At 48.3% G+C, this 15,941-nt stretch overlaps 2 protein-coding genes across 12 annotated transcripts in view; both read right to left on the reverse strand.

The window, feature by feature from the left end:
* Positions 1 to 164: 164 nt before the first annotated feature.
* PLPP5 (phospholipid phosphatase 5) lies at positions 165 to 9,160 on the reverse strand. 4 transcript variants are annotated; one of them, XR_005956155.1, is made up of 8 exons: positions 4,109 to 4,319; positions 3,917 to 4,025; positions 2,309 to 2,399; positions 2,152 to 2,215; positions 1,741 to 2,040; positions 1,205 to 1,375; positions 621 to 900; positions 165 to 181 (listed from the first exon to the last, which is right to left on the reverse strand). XR_005956155.1 is itself a non-coding variant. In XM_041479625.1 (7 exons), the coding sequence occupies exons 2-7, from the start codon at positions 4,019 to 4,021 to the stop codon at positions 687 to 689; spliced, it is 945 nt and encodes a 314-aa protein (XP_041335559.1). In that variant the 5' UTR covers positions 4,022 to 4,025; positions 9,025 to 9,160; the 3' UTR covers positions 282 to 686. The 4 variants fall into 4 exon arrangements, 3 of the variants coding, with proteins under 3 accessions (XP_041335559.1, XP_041335566.1, XP_041335547.1); XM_041479625.1 differs by lacking the exons at positions 165 to 181; positions 4,109 to 4,319 and adding an exon at positions 9,025 to 9,160 and having other exon boundaries at positions 282 to 900; XM_041479632.1 differs by lacking the exon at positions 165 to 181 and having other exon boundaries at positions 282 to 900; positions 1,741 to 1,865.
* NSD3 (nuclear receptor binding SET domain protein 3) overlaps positions 4,325 to 15,941 on the reverse strand; it is a 37,791-nt gene continuing 26,174 nt past the window's right edge. For all 8 annotated transcript variants that reach the window (XM_041479592.1, XM_041479601.1, XM_041479574.1 and 5 more), the window contains 9 exons: positions 15,041 to 15,197; positions 14,284 to 14,486; positions 13,715 to 13,827; positions 13,021 to 13,290; positions 11,422 to 11,538; positions 11,182 to 11,323; positions 10,816 to 10,922; positions 10,290 to 10,494; positions 4,325 to 9,823 (listed from right to left, as the gene is read on the reverse strand). In XM_041479592.1, the coding sequence (XP_041335526.1) occupies positions 9,582 to 9,823; positions 10,290 to 10,494; positions 10,816 to 10,922; positions 11,182 to 11,323; positions 11,422 to 11,538; positions 13,021 to 13,290; positions 13,715 to 13,827; positions 14,284 to 14,486; positions 15,041 to 15,197 (1,556 nt within the window). In that variant the 3' untranslated portion in view covers positions 4,325 to 9,581. The remainder of the gene's footprint in view (positions 9,824 to 10,289; positions 10,495 to 10,815; positions 10,923 to 11,181; positions 11,324 to 11,421; positions 11,539 to 13,020; positions 13,291 to 13,714; positions 13,828 to 14,283; positions 14,487 to 15,040; positions 15,198 to 15,941) is intronic.

Consider the following 15,941-nt stretch of genomic DNA (forward strand, 5'->3'; position numbering starts at 1 on the left):
CTGCTCCCAGAGCTCCTGCCAGGCAGCAGGCCCTGGATCTCAGCAGCACTCTGCCCTTCCCTGTCTGAGACAGACCATGGGCAGGGGAACGAGCTCCTGTGCAGGATGCTGTCACACAGGTGCAGGGATGCTCCCAGACACCATTTCATTTTCTGCTGTCATCTCCTTGAAACTACTAAAGCTGCAAGGAAGAGCACCCATCAGAAACCCCTGCAGACACCAGAGAAAATGGCTTATGAAGCAATGACCCAAACCTTGAAATAAAGTTTTAGTACCACAGCTCATTACAAAAATTAAACTCCTTTATTTGAGAAATTAGAAAAGCTCAAAGTTGGTAGGTCCTGCATTTCATTTCCCAGGAGAAGGGCTGGGACAGCTCAGCTGGACTGCAGGGAGGTGGCCAATGGTGCTTCCTGGACTGGACACAAGAACTGCCACCAGACTGGGAACACTGGGCTGTCACATTTTCCCAGTTTGTGTTCAGGACCTCCACACCCCAACTGTCTTTGTGCAGGTTGGCACCCCGAGTGCCTCCCTCGCTTCACAGTGGGCCTGAAGAGAGGGTGGCCTACAAAATTCAATGAAATGAAGCAACACAAGGGCCAGGGCAGGAAACTCACCAGCTTGGCAGGGAACACCTGCCCAGGGGTTCATCCTCACTCCTCCTGAGCAGCTTCCCCCAAGCCTCACCCTGCCCTGGCAGCCAGGAGAGGCAGGACAGAGCCTGGCACTAAATGTTCATGTGGAAGCCGGGAGCTGGAGGCTTCTCCTCGTGCGCTGGCAGCGCTTTGGGCTTGGCCAGAGATGGTTTGTGGCACGTAGTGTCTGTCAGGGGAGGGTAGTACTGCCTGTAGCACAGGTAGGCGAGCACCAAGCCCATCACTGAGCCAACCAACACATCTGTGGGTGAGACCAGAGCAAAGTTAATGGCCCTTCATCCTCCCAAGCCTCGTGATCAATTCCTCAGCAGCAGCTTTTCTGCTAGATCCATAACCTGACTTGGCTGTAAACCCAAGCTTGGTATGTATTTCAAAACCACAGAGGAAGGCATCAGTTCCCTGCAGGTGGCAGCAAAATTGCCACTGGAGGAGTCAAAAAAAAACCCCAAGGTGCTGTTTGGGGCTCTGAACACTCCTGTGCCTGGAGTGCCCTGCTCAGGGCACCTGCTGAGCCCTGTCCAGGTGCACAGCAGAAGCTCACCCACCTTCCCAGTGGTGCTTGTAGTCGCAGGTGCGGGACACGCCGATGAGGGTGGCCAGGAAGAGGGGGAGGAGGAAGGCACAGAAGCGCAGGGCCCGGCCCCCCCGGCCTGGAACAAAGCTGTGCAGCTTCCCTGCCAGGTAGAAGGCGGAGAAGGCAAGACCAGCAAAGGCAACTGGAAGAGAACAGGACAATGTCAGCTCAGAACAGCTCCAGGCTTTGCTGCCAGACCCTGACCCTCTGCTGCTGCAGTGGAAGGGCTGTGAGAGGTGTCTGCCTGTCCCTGTGAGCCAAGGGAAGTACCAGCTGGGACTGATGGATCCTAGAAGCTGCTACCTGGCACACATCCCTCCTTCTGGCTTGCAGACAGCTTTGGCCCACATTTCTCACCCCATTGCTTTGCAGAGAGAAACCTGAGTCCCTCTCAATGCAGCCAAAGCTGTGCGGTGCAGGAAAGCAAATCCAATCTGCCCTCCCCACGGCTCCTGCTCCCCACAGCTGGCTGGCCAGGGCTGCAGCAGCAGGAGAGGTGGCACTCACAGGAAGCGTGCCCGCTGGGGAAGCTCTTGCGGCCCTCGGTCACCCTGCGCGCGTCCCCCGTGCACACCAGCTCGGCGTTGGCTCGGCCGTCCGGGAAGCAGCGGTGGAAGAAGTCGGGCCGTGGCCTGGGACAGGGAAGTGGAGCTCAGGGCCCTCCTGTGTGGGCACTCCCAGCACCCACGGGGCAGCAGGGAGCAGCCTGTGCCAACGCCATCCTCCCCAGCCTGGGCCCAGCATCTGAGTGATGGCCTGAGACAGCGGCTCCCCAGTGTTTTGTCTATGTCTGAATTGTCTTTGCAGCTAGAAAAAAACACATTCTTTCCAGGCTGAGCATGTGCAAGTTCAGCCCCAGGCCCTGAGTGTTGCAGACCTGCCTCCCCCGCGGCGCAGCTGGGAACAGCCAGTCCTCACCTCCCCACAACGAGCTTCAGGGCGTTGGTGAAAACCCCGTTCAGGGCAAGAGCAAGGCTGGCAGCTGAGAGAGAGCAGAAGGGTCACATCAGCATCGTCCCCACCTGAGAGTGCAGCAGGGCTCAAGCTGCCCTTCCCTGGAACAAGAGGAGCTCACCAAGGCAGGCTTCCCTCGTGTCCTCGTGGTCAGCGCCCATGAACAGCCTCGCCAGGAGGATGAGCAACAAGGGGGACAGAAATGCGATGAACTGCACGACACAGGGAGAATTTAGGTGTCAGTGAAGCAGGTTTAAGTTCTCAGCAGAACACAAGAGCAGTTACTCAAGAAGACTCTGAGCACACTTCCCTCCCCCAAAGCCAAGCAGCAATCTGTCCTCTGCAATCGCTGCAGTTCCATCAGAACAATCCCCCCCAGCTGGATTTGCAGCAGGCCCTGATCAGCCCAGCAAGTCCTTTGGTTCTCAGACAGCTCTTCTGGCAGAGTGCTGCTCTGGCTGGTTGTTGGGGGTGTCCCCAGGCACAGCACCTCAGCTCTCCCCTCCCTGCAAGCCCCAGCATTAGCGCTCTGTCAGCAGCACCCGTGCTCTGTCAGCAAAAGCTCAGCAGCTGCTGATTCAGAGCAGGCAGTTATCATCATCCCCATCTCAGCCCTGGGGATTCACCCCAGGACATCCTCACCACTGCCAGGCTCCCATGGAGTCTGCTCCCACCTGAGCTCTGGCTCTTTACACTCCCTGTTCCAAATGCTGTCCTGAGGTTTTGTTCCTAAAGTTTAGTGGCCACCTCTCGCAGGAAATCCCACCTGCCATTTGCCAACTCAGAGCCACAGCCCTTCACCTCACACCTGTGACAGAGGGTGCCAATCCCTCTGACACACTGCTCTCTCCTGCAACTCCAACACAGACTTAGTCAAACTCTTCTAAGCAAGCCTAGAGCCGTTGGGAAAAGGTTTGACAATAAAATGACAATAAATCCCTGCTAAAAATAGCTGCTTGCAAGGAAAACATTCCCTGATAGCGAGAGCTGTGCTATCTTCCACACACCCGGTAAGTTAGACGTGGAATGGATTATGGACAACAGTGCAAAGTCCTCATTAGTTTATGAACCTCAAATCCCAAAGGCAATGCCTGGTAAAGCCTCAAAATATGACAAAAATCACTGTATGTTCAGCCTGGTTGGTACTAATCTCCCAGGATGCGTAGAAAGGGACCACTAGGGACCATCAAGTCCAACCCTCTGCTCAGGGTCCTCAGAGCACATCACCCAGGACTGTGTCCAGATGGATTATGAGTATTTCCAGGTAAGGAAACTCCCACTGTCTGGACAGCCTGTGTCACTGCTCAGTCAGCCACACAGGAAAGTTCTTCCTCCTGTTCAGGTGGAAATGTTCCAGCTTGAGCCTCTCGCCCCATTGAGCAGAGCTCGGCTCCATCCTCACAGCCCCTCCCTGCAGCTATTTATCCACATGGATACGATATCCTGCACTTTCTGCTACGTGCACTAGGAGCTGCAGGTATTGCAGTACAAGCCTTTAGCCAGCAGCTTTGCTTTAAAAGGAGAGCTGGTAATTCGAGAACAAATCAAAGTAAACGCAGGAAACACTGGCACAGGCTGCCCAGGGGAGCTGTGGATGCCCCATCCCCGGAACTGTTCACAGATTATGTAGGGTCTGATGGGAGGGGGGCATCCCCCGTAGCGGGAGGGACGAAACGATCTTTCAAAGCCCCTTCCGACCCAAACCACGCGAGGAACCCACTGAACTTACAAACATGAAGACAGTGGGGACGTGGTCCGCTTCAACGTAGGGCTTTTTGTAGAGCCACATCTCCTCGGGCTGCACCACGCGCTGGAAGGGCGGCAGGAACTCCATGATCCTGGAACAACGAGACGAGCGAATGAGGCAGGGCAGGGGCAGGGGCAGGGGCAGGGCAGGGCAGGGCGGGGGTCCCGCACCCACCCGAAGGTGGCGAGGAGCAGAGCCCGCAGCGCGGCCTCGGCCGCCAGCTCCGCTCGCCGCATGGCCACTGCTCGCCGGGGCGGGGCGAGCGCGGCTCGGCTCGGCTCGGCACGGAACGGAACGGCTCGGCACGGCTCGGAGGAGGGACCGCAGCCGGGAGTCCCGTTATCCCCCTCCCGCCCCGCCCCATACGGAACTGAGTCATCTCATCATTGGAACATTCAGAACGATTTATTGAAGTCAACCTCAAGCAAAAATTTCAGATCAGTGGAATGTCATTAAAAATCTTTCGAAAGGAATCCTCACGGGAAAGCAAAAGGGAAAAAAAAAAAAAAAAAAAAAAAAAAAAAAAAAAAAAAAAAAAAAAAAGGGGAAAAAAAAAAAAAAAAACAAACCAAAACCCAAAAAAACCCCACATCTGAATTCCAGAGTATTTGTAAAATAAAATAAAAAAAAGGCAACATCTCAGTAAATAGAATGTACAAAAATTATATGTTCTACCATCACACACAGTCAGTAAGAAGCTAAAATATTACAGGCAAGTCTCGATACGCTCTACCTAGAGGACAGGAGCTATCTATGTACAGGGAACCAGCTTTACAGGCTTCACACTATGCAAGAGGACAGAGGCCAACACAAACCCCCCAAAATATTGGATATCTCAAAGTCTATGCGGCAACATCAAGTCATGATACAGTAATGCCCCGTGGAATCAGACACTCCTTGGTGTGCCAGGGCTGATCTGCGTCCAAAATCTCTTCCATACCGACTCCGGTGAATATCGACGCTTTGCTATTAAAGACTCGAGTGATTTCGTTAAAATAACATTTCACAGAATCTACAAAGTTTGTTACAGATAAACAAAGTCTACAGAAATAACGACTCTACAAAGGTCCATCTTACAGAGCACGTGGGGATGGAGACGGATCCGCGGGGATCTGTGTTGTGCAACATCACTCGCGTGGAGACAGACGGGCTGGGGTCCTCACAGCACCCCGAATGCAACCCCCAACCCCTGGCTCAGATGGGACAGGATCACCCCAGGGGCTGTGGCAGCACCGCTGGCTTGGTGGAAAAGGAAAAGTGACACCAAAATGAGATACAGATCCACCTGGAACAGGGAGCGTAGGGGTTCGTCCAGTCTGGTTATGACCCAAGAGTGAGAGAGAACTGCAAGGTGGGGGGCACCAGGGACCCCAGGCAGCTGGGATCTCCAGAGGGACCCCTCACACAGCTGGGATCTCCAGAGGGACCCCAGGCAGCTGCCTGCCCCTGGAGCTGGTGGTGGCACAGCGAGGGCACAGCCCCAGGGCACAGGGAGTGGTAAATGGCTTTGGCAAATTCATACATGTTTTCCCTTTTTTATTCACATTAATCACAGAAATCCCCTACACAAAGCACAGTTCCAGCTCCCTACCTCCCGCTCTGGAGCAGCAGGACCCCTCTCCCAGGGGAACACAGACCTGAGCTGCTCACTCGGAAATACAGTATCACAGGAAACAACCTTTCTTTTCTTCCTGTTTTGCCTTTTTCTCTTCTTTTTCCCTCAGAACAACACTGGGAATACATCCAACGTGTAGGAGTGTATCGTAAGTGCAAATGTTTTTGCTACACAAAGAGAAATGGTGGGGAAAGCTGATGGGAATGGGAAGCAAAGGGACAGCATTGCTCCAAGGTCGCCGTCTCCCACGCCAACACCTGGTGAGCACACAGCTCCGAGCCAGCTGCTCCCAAACCCTCCCGTTTGCCGGGGATCCACTGTACAGCAGGGAGCAGGAAGGAACTTGGGGGAAGTCAAGGACATTTTCAATGCAGTGTACAAAAAATCATGTATAAATAAAAAAAAAGCTGTAAAAGGAACCGCAGAGCTTCAAGTACATTAAACCCTGAATTCAATGAGGCAGAGGTTTCCATGTTAAAGTGACTTCTCCGTACCAGCGTCGGACACCCCCATCCCACCCTCCCCCCTCCCCACCCACATAATTCTGTAAAGTTTCAATATATACAGATTTTATGCTCATTGATAATTACGTCTAGTAATTGTGTCTTTCCCATTCTATCCTGAAATTAAGATAAAAGAAGGGTTTTTTTAGAACAAAGGCCAAAAATCCACATTCCAGCCCTATTACTCCATTTGAATTGATTCTCCAAGACCATGTGGTGACCAGAGAAGGTGATTTGCCCATGAAATTTCCTTCCTGAGCTGCAAACTCCTTCAACAGTCTAGGGACAGGACAAGTCTCTACAATAATCTGACAGCTACAACAGCTAATGCTTGCACCACGTGTTCAGGAATGTTGGAACCAGCCTCTGCACCACTGGAATCACAGAATCGTGGAATTCTTGCTTCTAGACTCATCTGGCCATGGGCTGCAGGATGCCTGCACTGTGCCCAGGTGCAGCTGCAGAGGAGAAGCTCCAGTAAACCACAAACCCTGTTCCCTGGCAAGGCAGCTCAGGCACTGCCCAGGTGCCACAGCTGGAGGCAGGAGGTCACCAGAAGTGTGGGGCCTCCCCAAAAATTTAACACAAAAGAAAGAGAAAAACATGTCGGTGTGTTCCCACGAAGGAACAACAATGTGCTGGGACAGCACACTGCAGGTCTCCACCAAAATCACCAGTTCTGTGGATTTCCCCTAGGTCTCAGCATGAAATGACCCAGCTATCCAAGATTCCTTATTTTGGAGCCCACACAAATTAATTCAGCAGCTGCCTCCCACTCTGCTGAAGCCAATCCATCAGAACAGCTGTGCAATCTTTTCCTTACAAAGGAGCTGCACTAAGCAACTACATTCTGGTTACTCAGCTTACAAAGACATGGTTAAAATGTACATTTTAGCATCTGAGCCTGGCACTCAGAACAGCCCCTGCAGTCACCAAGATCCTCTGAACTGGCCTTTTCTCATCTAACAATGTTAAAGCTTTTTGAAAGACTCACCGTTTCTTCAGTTCAGAGTTTGGTTCACAAACTGAACAACCTCTCCTGCTTTCCCTTCTGAGTCCAAGCCCAGCTGCTGGCTGCTATGAATCACTTTTTGGTGGAAAAAAGAAGCATCTCTAAGAAGTCTGAGCACAAAGTGAACCAAGACATTGAGTGGCACAGGATGAGCAGCAGCCTCCATCACAGCATTTGAGAAGTTTAAAGCCTTCTGTGCCCTCCCTGTGCCCTGGCACAGCACTGTGGCACAGCCAGCGTGGCCACTGGCAGTCTGTGGCTCCTGTCCAATGCTCCCAAGGTGTCCTGGTGCTGCCACACCATGTCCTTCTGCTCAGCAGGTCACCTTGGACATGGAATGCATGGAGCAGCTCGGGGCACTCACACAGCAGCACGATATCAGCAACATATCTGATATATATATATATATACATACATATATATATATATAAATATCAGCTGATAGGTGCAATATCAAAATGCTCTGCCTTCAGAGAAAATCACTGAACATTATCAAGCCTAATAAAGAATATAAAGTGAACACCTCAGGCCCTACAGACACGGTAGCAAGAGCTGTGTTTGGAATTTCTGAGAAGGTTAAACATCCTCAATAAGAGGTTAAAAAGAGACATTTCCCACACAAAACGTTAAGAAAAATAAAATCCTTTTTGTACCTTATTTTTTTTCTTTAAAAATACCAAAATCCAGCACTGCTTTCCAGCAGGGTTAGTGTTGGACCCTCACTGGAGCATGGCCCACAGCAGGAAGTGCTTTAGGGATCCCAAGAGCTGCTGGCCCAGGAGTGCCCCAGCCACCCTGGGGTCTGGCACCCCAAGGGAGGTGTGGGCAGGTGCTCTGGGCCAAGTCCAGGCACAGCAGCTGCTCAGGGACTGTAGTGTATCCATCACTCTACCATTGCACACACAAAAACTCCCCCTGTACATCAGTTTGAGGATGAGAAAGACACCAGGCAGAGGCAAGACATGTTCTAAATTCCACACAGACTTCTTCTTGATCTGAGAAGTCTCTGTGTTCCCACAGGTTTGTGTAAGGAGTTTTCCAGAGACAAGGTTCTTAATTCCAAGGCTCAGTTCAGCCAGATGCCAGCAACACTTGATTATTTTCAGTACCCACGAGCAAAGGGTGGCAGGGAGTAGCTGTTATCAGCACACAAGTCAGAAGTACTCATTGTACCAGGGCAGGGGGGACAGTGCTTGGTGAGATCGTGGGCTGGGAGGGAAGAGTCACCAAAACTAGCTCCAGCCTGTGGACACCAGTGCCCTGTGGCTCCTTGCACAAAAAAATGGAGGAATATAGGTTTTCTAAAAAAATTCTGGAGCAAGAGGCAACATAAGCCACTTTGAAAGCCTCACTGAAGGAGTCTGTCTCTCTGATTAACAGAGGAAATCCAAGACAGAACCATCTCCTGAGGCATCAGCTGGCTGCTGGGATGTGGCCCCTTCCCCAGACACAAAATACCCTGTTCATTGAGGAAGTGCTGAGATGTTCCTCAGCTCCATTAGCAATGAAGATTAAAGTTAGAAGATCTCTCTCAACAAAAAAAATATTAACACTCCATCGAAACCAGCACGCACATGGGTCAGGTCCCCCACGTGCCCAAGTCTCCCTGAAGCCAAGGGGAGCCTGAGAAGGCAGGACTGAAGAATCACTCAGTAACTGCCACCAAACCACGTGAGGAACCCACTGGCAGGACTGCCTTCAGCTCTGACTGAGGCTGGGAGCCTCTCCTGCCTGGGAGGGGTTTCCAAAAGAGGTGAGATAAAGAAATGACCACTGTGCAATTAAACTCTGAATTTTTGCATGTCTGCAAACACCCAAGACAGCTCTGGAGCAAGGCACCACCATTTCTTCCCCACTGTCAGACCTTGTGTTATGAGCACTTCCCAGAAGTCACACACCTGATTTCTCACAGGAAAAGCTTCACAATAATATTCATAAGTAAACATGAGAGACAACCTACCTTCTCCAATGCCTTTAACAATAAGTACTGGAACAGAGGCATTTCAGAGTCACCTGGTCTGACACCCACACCTGTCTGTTTGGCATCTCAGTGTTACAGAGGGGAGAGGCTTTGCTCTTTCCATAAACTAGACACAAAAGTTACGTTGGCTTCGCTGTTTTGTTTTTAAAGACACGATGACTGATCAAAGCCAGATCTTCAACACCCTTTCAAAATTAAATAAATAAATATGTGGCTATGCTTTGCTTTCTACACTCAAAGAACATTATTTTAAACAGAATATTCTTTTCACTGTCAAAAGGTTTACGGTTTTCTTCAAAGGCCAAGACGCTCCTGGTTTCCAACAGTAAGAGCTGCTGTAGCACATTCAAGGGTAAAAGAAAGACCAAACAATAAAAACCAAACACCACTGCCTGGTCCTTCTCGCTCAGGTCAATGGTCCCATTCCAGCTCACACGCGCCGGCTCCGAGGACAAAGCCGAGTGTGGCACTGCAAACTCTTGAGTTCATCGCCTGCTGCCCCTCTTCTCCCCTCCCGTGTTTGTTTTTAACCAAATTCACTCCTTTGCCTCTTCCACAGCATTCTGTGCTTCCAATTTGCACTTGATCTTGCTCCAGTACTCGGGTGCCACAGGAGATTTGGGGTCGTGCGCGGAGCAGCAGAGGCGGCCGTCCAGCGCCGACGGCACCAGCGCTCCCTTCTCGTGATCCTTGCAGAAGGAGTGGGGGCAAAACTCACAGAAGGACACGGCAGGATTGCTACAGATGTCACACTGATGCCACGGACATTCCCACTTTCCTGAGGATGGGAGGAGAGAGAGAAAGGAACTGGAATTAGTGCACTTTGGAGACAGCACTGGCCTTTAAGCCTCACTCCATGTTGGATTGCTCAGATGAAGGCAAACAAAGTTTAGAAAAATCAGCCACTACTTCTGTTTCTCACGTACAAGACTCTGACTGAACACAGCTCTATTTTGCATTTTTTAGGCAAAATAAGAGGAAGTTTGATTCAAGGAGAGGAATAAGAACAACATTAAAAAGTATGACAAAGCCTCTGCCCACCGGTTCCATTTAGGAACAGTCACCTGATGTACTGCTAAGAGTGAGTGGTATTGCAAAGGCAAATTTGGTGCACTTAGTGCAAATGAATACTGCATTTAATGTAAGTGAACGCTGCGTTTTATGTACATGAATGCTGCATTTCATCTCCAACACTGTCTTGTAGCCGGAAGGAAAAGTTGAGCAGGAGGAGCCACTGTTCTTACCAAAAGGTGGTTGAGTCAGGTTAAGGCATAGGAGGTGGTATGCTTTGGGACAGTCCTTCTTATCACACATGACCAGCTCTCCCCCATCTCCACACTGGAAACAGTTATCTTCATGCATCTGCTTCTGTTCCGTTTTTATTTTCCGTTTCTTCTGCTTTAGTTTTGCATTTTTCACCTTCTCTTCATTTGCCGTTGCAAATGCTGTCTGAGAAGGAGAAAATCACAACACAGAGTCACTTATAAACCCCCAGCATTCAAGTAAATTTTGGGTTATTATTTTCATGAATTCTTCTTAAATGAAATCCACTTAAAACAGTTTTTAAGCTCTAAAAGCCAGAAGTGCTCATTCAGATGTTTCTGAATTAACTTCCCGCCAGACACAACAGCATGGCAGGGCAGGCTATAGAATCTTTGGAGACTCCCAAGGGTAGACAGTATTAGAATTCATTTTGAAATGAATCAAAACCCTCTTTGCCCTACAGAATCTCTGGGTTTGGGAGGAGAAGCTCCAGGTCCATCCGTGTACCTTGGGCCGCACTCCCAGGAAGCCGCTGCAGTTCTCTGCTCCGCAGTGACACTCGGTCCTGCCATTGCCCAGGCAATCCAGGTTGTAATTGAATGTTAACTCCATTCCTGAAATTTAAAGATAAACAATTCACCCACATGGACACTGAGGGAAGACAGGCCTGTGACAATGACATTTCATTTGCATTTGTTACCATGAGACCCCTGCTAAAACTGGAGCTTTAACTATCATCTCCATTCCAATGAATGAAAAGTTCCTAAACACTTCACTGGAATTAATCATTTCAAAGAAAAACTATGATTCTAAGTGAGGAACTTGGCCACTGCAAAACAAAAACAAACATGCCAAATAGTGCCATCCTTTTACCTGCAGGAATGTCACAAAGAGCAAACAGTCCAACTCTAATGTCACCATTCACTGTCCACTTCTGTGTTTCACAGTTTGGGTTACAACTATGGTTCATAAAACGAGAGTAGTTCCCCTTTGGGCCAGCATCTATTATTCGGTCCTTAAAGGAAAAAGACAAAGATGTGTTTAGTACTTACAAAGCAAAGAGGTTTCCTGCTGTGGAGTGACATTTGCTATCAAACAAGACACAATATTCACCTTGGTTACAGTTAGCATATAAAAGTTGGTGACACTGTTCTCGTGAGCACGTTTGATCCGCAGCCGGCACTCCTCCTCATCAATCAGCTCCCCAACATATTCATTCACAAATTCACCCTGCAAAGGAAAGGAGAACAAAAGTAAGAAATCTATGCATCCTAACCACGTTCATAAAGGGAAGCAGCACAGAAAAAAGCATCAACTATAAAAAAAGACTCTGATCGTCACAAGAAGTGTTACACTTTACTGGTCTGGTAGGCACAGTGTGAATACATGCACCAGGTAATTGCTGTCCTAGCAATACAGCCAGGCAGAATAAAAGGCAGCCCTGCTTCTGCATTCAGTACACAAGACAGTTGTGAGGTCTATAAAACCCTTTCAACCTTCCTGCTTTCTTTCAAAGAGGACAACGTGACAATATTCACAGACTCCTCAGGAAACAGGAACTGTTACAGTAAGTATTTTCACTACATCACTTTTATTAGGACTTTAGTAGTCAATAAGCTCAGAACATTTGCAGTAACACAGTTTTCATGAAGCACAGATTTAAAAAGTTCTGAATTTAATAAAATTAATGGCTAAACCCCATGTTTAAAAGCAGCCCTTCAGGCCAATAGTGTTTTCTAATGAAAATCAGAGCTGGGATGTGATTGACACCTCGATACAAGGTCACCAATGCATTGGGCATTGCCCTGAGCAGCCAGGCAGCTGCTGAGGGGTTAAAACAGTTCACTCTCTGGAGGTGCAGTATTGTACTTGTGAGGTGCCCAGATGAAGGAAGGAATGATGAATCTGACTCCATGTTCTTAGAAGGTTAATTTATTATTTTATGATACTCTATTGTATTAAAGAATACTAAACTAAGCTATACTAAAGAATACAGAAAGGATATTTACAGAGTGTCGCCATGATATTTTATGAAAAATCCTTTGCTAAGATTTTCTCCTGAGAAGCTGAGGAGCTTCAGGAAATGCAAACAATAACTGTCTGCTGCTGTGGAATGCAACAGGTGCCTCTTCCATTGCTCCATGTGGATTGTTTTCACTTGATGACCAATCACAGCCACCTGTGTTGAGGCTGTGAGCAGTCAGGATTTTGTTATTCATTCCTTTCCTGTCCTTTCTAGCTTCTGAAGGATCTTTTTCTCTCTATTCTTTCAGTATAGTTTTAGTGTAGCATTTTAATATAATATATATCATAATATAATAAATCAGCCTTCTGAAACATGGAGTCAAGATTCTCGTCACTTCCCTCGTCCTGGCACCCTCGAACACAACCATAACAAAAGGTTAAAAAGATAATAATGAAAACTTGTCTCAACACAGCTTGATCCTGACTGGCTAATAAGTCAAAACAATTTACATGAAACTAATGAAACAATCACCTGTTGATTAACAATGTCCAAACACATTCCAAAACACAGGAGAAGCAAACCAGATAATTATTTTCCTTTTTCTCTGAGGCTTCTCATCTTCCCAGGAGAAAATCCTGGCAAAGGGATTTTTCCAGAAAACACGACTGTGACAGCGCAGAGTGCAACCTTTCACCCACACCCACCCTGATGGCTGTCACATCCCTGTCCAAAAAGGCTCGCTGTACCTTTTTGATGCTCCTCTTGGTGCGGAGGCCCCAGCCGCGGCGCTCGGTTTTGATGATCTCGGCGTCGGGGTAGAGCCTCTTGGTGAAGCACTGGTTCTGGCAGCGCTCCCCAGCCGGGCACACCTGCGGGTGGCACTCGTACTGCAGCATCCTGTTGAGGCACTCCGACTCCAGCCCGCACGGGTTCTCGTCTGAAGGCTTGCAGTTACAGCGTGGGATCTCCGACAGGTCGGCCACCTGGATCTGCACCTTCCCGATCACCTTGTTGGACTGGGGAACAAAGGGCAGAACAGGGGGTGAAGGCAACGCACTGGGAATGCAGAGTCAACAACCGACACGAAAAGGCAAAGAAAAAATTATTTTATTCCGTGTTTTACGGTACTGTAAAACACAAGAAGAGATTAGTGAAAAGAAAACAAAATTATTTATGTGGATTTTGTTACGTTGCCACTGTTGAACACCTTGGTGTATGTACATAACTTAAAATCACAGAATAGTGTGGGTTGGAAGGGACCTTAAAGACTAACCATCACAACCCCTTCCACCAGACCAGGTTGCTGTGATCCCCACCCAACCCATCCCTGAACACTGCTGGGGAGTGGGCAGCCACACCTTCTCTAGGCATCCTTGCTCAGGCACAGAGCAACTTCCTCACACACAGAATAAAAATAAAACAGAAAAGAGGCCAACTCACTTTAATGTGTTTATAGGGTGGAGGCTTCCTTGAATTCCTTTCAATTTCCAATGCCTCTTTGCTTTCTCTTTGTGCTTTCAGTTCCTGGAAACGCTTTGCTGCTTCTTCAAGTGCTGTGCAAGGAATTCAGAATAGAAAGCAATCAGCCCAGCTGCTGCTAATCAAATATGTACATGTACATCTATTTAATTTTTTTTTTTAAGACTAGGAACAGAACTCTATTAACAAAAAGACAAGCTAAGAATTAGTTATTGCAATTTAGCATGAATTTATCATCAGGTACTTTCAGCAGGTACCAAGATACTGAACAATGATCCCATGCAGCAGAGCCCAAGATCCATCTCAACATTCCCCCGTTTGTGGAAGCACTGAACTGGCCCACAACAACACACAATGAGTAGGCACTCAAACACATTTTTATCTGCAGTCAAGGGATCAACACAATGCTTGGATTTCACGTGAACACAGAACACTAGTCACATAATATTCCCATGCAGGTTAAGTGGTGATGGAGACACAAACACGTGGAATTTTTGTCATAAACCACTATAAACTTTGTTTGATTTTACCTTTCTTGAAGGTCTTGTTAATACTAGTTTGCCCCTCAGCAAAGCTTTTATCTCCTTCAACATAAGGGAAAACTCTGCCCTGGTGTACCCAATAGTAGTCATGTGAACCAAAGAAAAATACTGGGAAGTCCCCGATATCATGTTTGAGGCCCTGTATGTTGAGAGGCACAGACCTGGGATTGCAGATCTCTGCTGGCCACCACCTGCAGAGTAGGAGAGAAAAGAACAATATAAGTTCCCTAAACCAAAGCTTCCCAGCTTCCCTAAGGGGATTGAGAAATAAAAGCCAGTTTTCCTCTCTCAAGGAAATTAATTCCTCCCTCATGCAGCCAAGGCTCCTGCTGGCAATGCCTGGGAAGCTCCATGCAAAACACAAGCAATGTTCTGACTCCAAATTCTGGGAAAGCCTTCTAAGAATATCCATGGCCTGAGAGTGGGTTTCCAGGATCACCTGCAAACACCTGTATTGCTGCAGCTGACTAAAACAAACACCAGCAAGGACAGCTGGGCTCTGCCAGCCCCTGCTTTCCCACATCCTGACCACGCTCTGCAGAGCAAAGGTGTGTGCAATCCAGAGTCCAGCAGCGCCTGGGAGAAGCAGGAGCATCACAGTTCAAGGTGACATCCATGTCTCACCCCAAGCAGAGAATATTGTATTTCTAACTCTTGTTCACGGTGACTGAGCTGCTTTATCTTCCTGCAATTCCAGAGTACATTAAAACACCAAAGCATTAGAACCCCCAAAAGATGGACTTGCCTGTAATTCCCAAGCTTGACCCAAACGATCTGCTTGTACCGCAGCTTCTTGCCAGCTTTACAGTCATTGCAATTCCAGCATCCCTCAGGCATTTCTATGCTGAGACACTCGGGGTGGAAGGAAGCTGGGCACGACTCACAGCACAACAGTTTGCCACCTTGAAACAAAGAAGCCCTGCTTGGTTTGTAGAAGTCAGGATTTGCTCCCCCCGTGCACAGCAATTGACATTCATTTAAAATCATCCACTCCAGATTCCCAGTGCCCCACAGAAAAATGGCAAAAGAAAGGGATCAAGTCAAGCTTAACAATGTTGGTTAAAAAGGACTGTGCAGGGCTTAAACTAAGCTGGGACTCGACTGCATCAGACAAAAAAGCAGCTGAGGACTCAAACAGGAGGGGAGCTGGCAGGAGGAGCACCATTCCCAAGGGAAGCACTGCAGCTGGGAACAGTGCAGAGCTTTTAGTGCTCTGGAGATGGCCAAAGAAACCACAAAACTCCACATTTTTAAAGAATCCTTTTCAATCAACATTGCTCTGACTGAATCCCCAGCAATCATTAGCGAGCACCAACCCCACAGCCTATAGGTTGATCAATACTTTTCTGCTGCAAGGACAGGAAAAAAAGAGTTGTAATAAGTGTCTTTATTCCACAAGAAGTTTACCAGGATGAGCCCAGTACATAAAGCAGAATGAGACACACATGAGTTGTCCCCATCCCAAAAATTCTTGGTGCACAGAGGGAATCTCAGCACTGGGGTTCAACGAATTTCTGAAGTTCACACTAATTTGGGCAAAAGTTATTTTGGTTGGCTCACATTTTGGATGATGTGTGACATGTGGAGAGCCACACCACATCTTTAAGCCACCCTCAGCAAAGCAGCTCATGTAAGATGACTTGAGA

The sequence above is a fragment of the Pyrgilauda ruficollis genome, unplaced genomic scaffold, assembly GCF_017590135.1.
Source record: "Pyrgilauda ruficollis isolate IOZ18807 unplaced genomic scaffold, ASM1759013v1 scaffold113, whole genome shotgun sequence".
NCBI lineage: Eukaryota > Metazoa > Chordata > Aves > Passeriformes > Passeridae > Pyrgilauda > Pyrgilauda ruficollis.

What these genes read in the sequence shown, in the direction of transcription:
- PLPP5 (XM_041479613.1), bottom strand. Translation starts at nt 4,170, where the DNA reads ATGCGGCGAGCGGAGCTGGCGGCCGAGGCCGCGCTGCGGGCTCTGCTC. An exon ending in TCCCCACTGTCTTCATGTTT is followed by an intron (nt 2,400 to 3,916) that starts GTAAGTTCAGTG and finishes TGTGTCGTGCAG; the next exon opens with TTCATCGCATTTCTGTCCCC. An exon ending in CTACAAGCACCACTGGGAAG is followed by an intron (nt 901 to 1,204) that starts GTGGGTGAGCTT and finishes TCTCACCCACAG; the next exon opens with ATGTGTTGGTTGGCTCAGTG.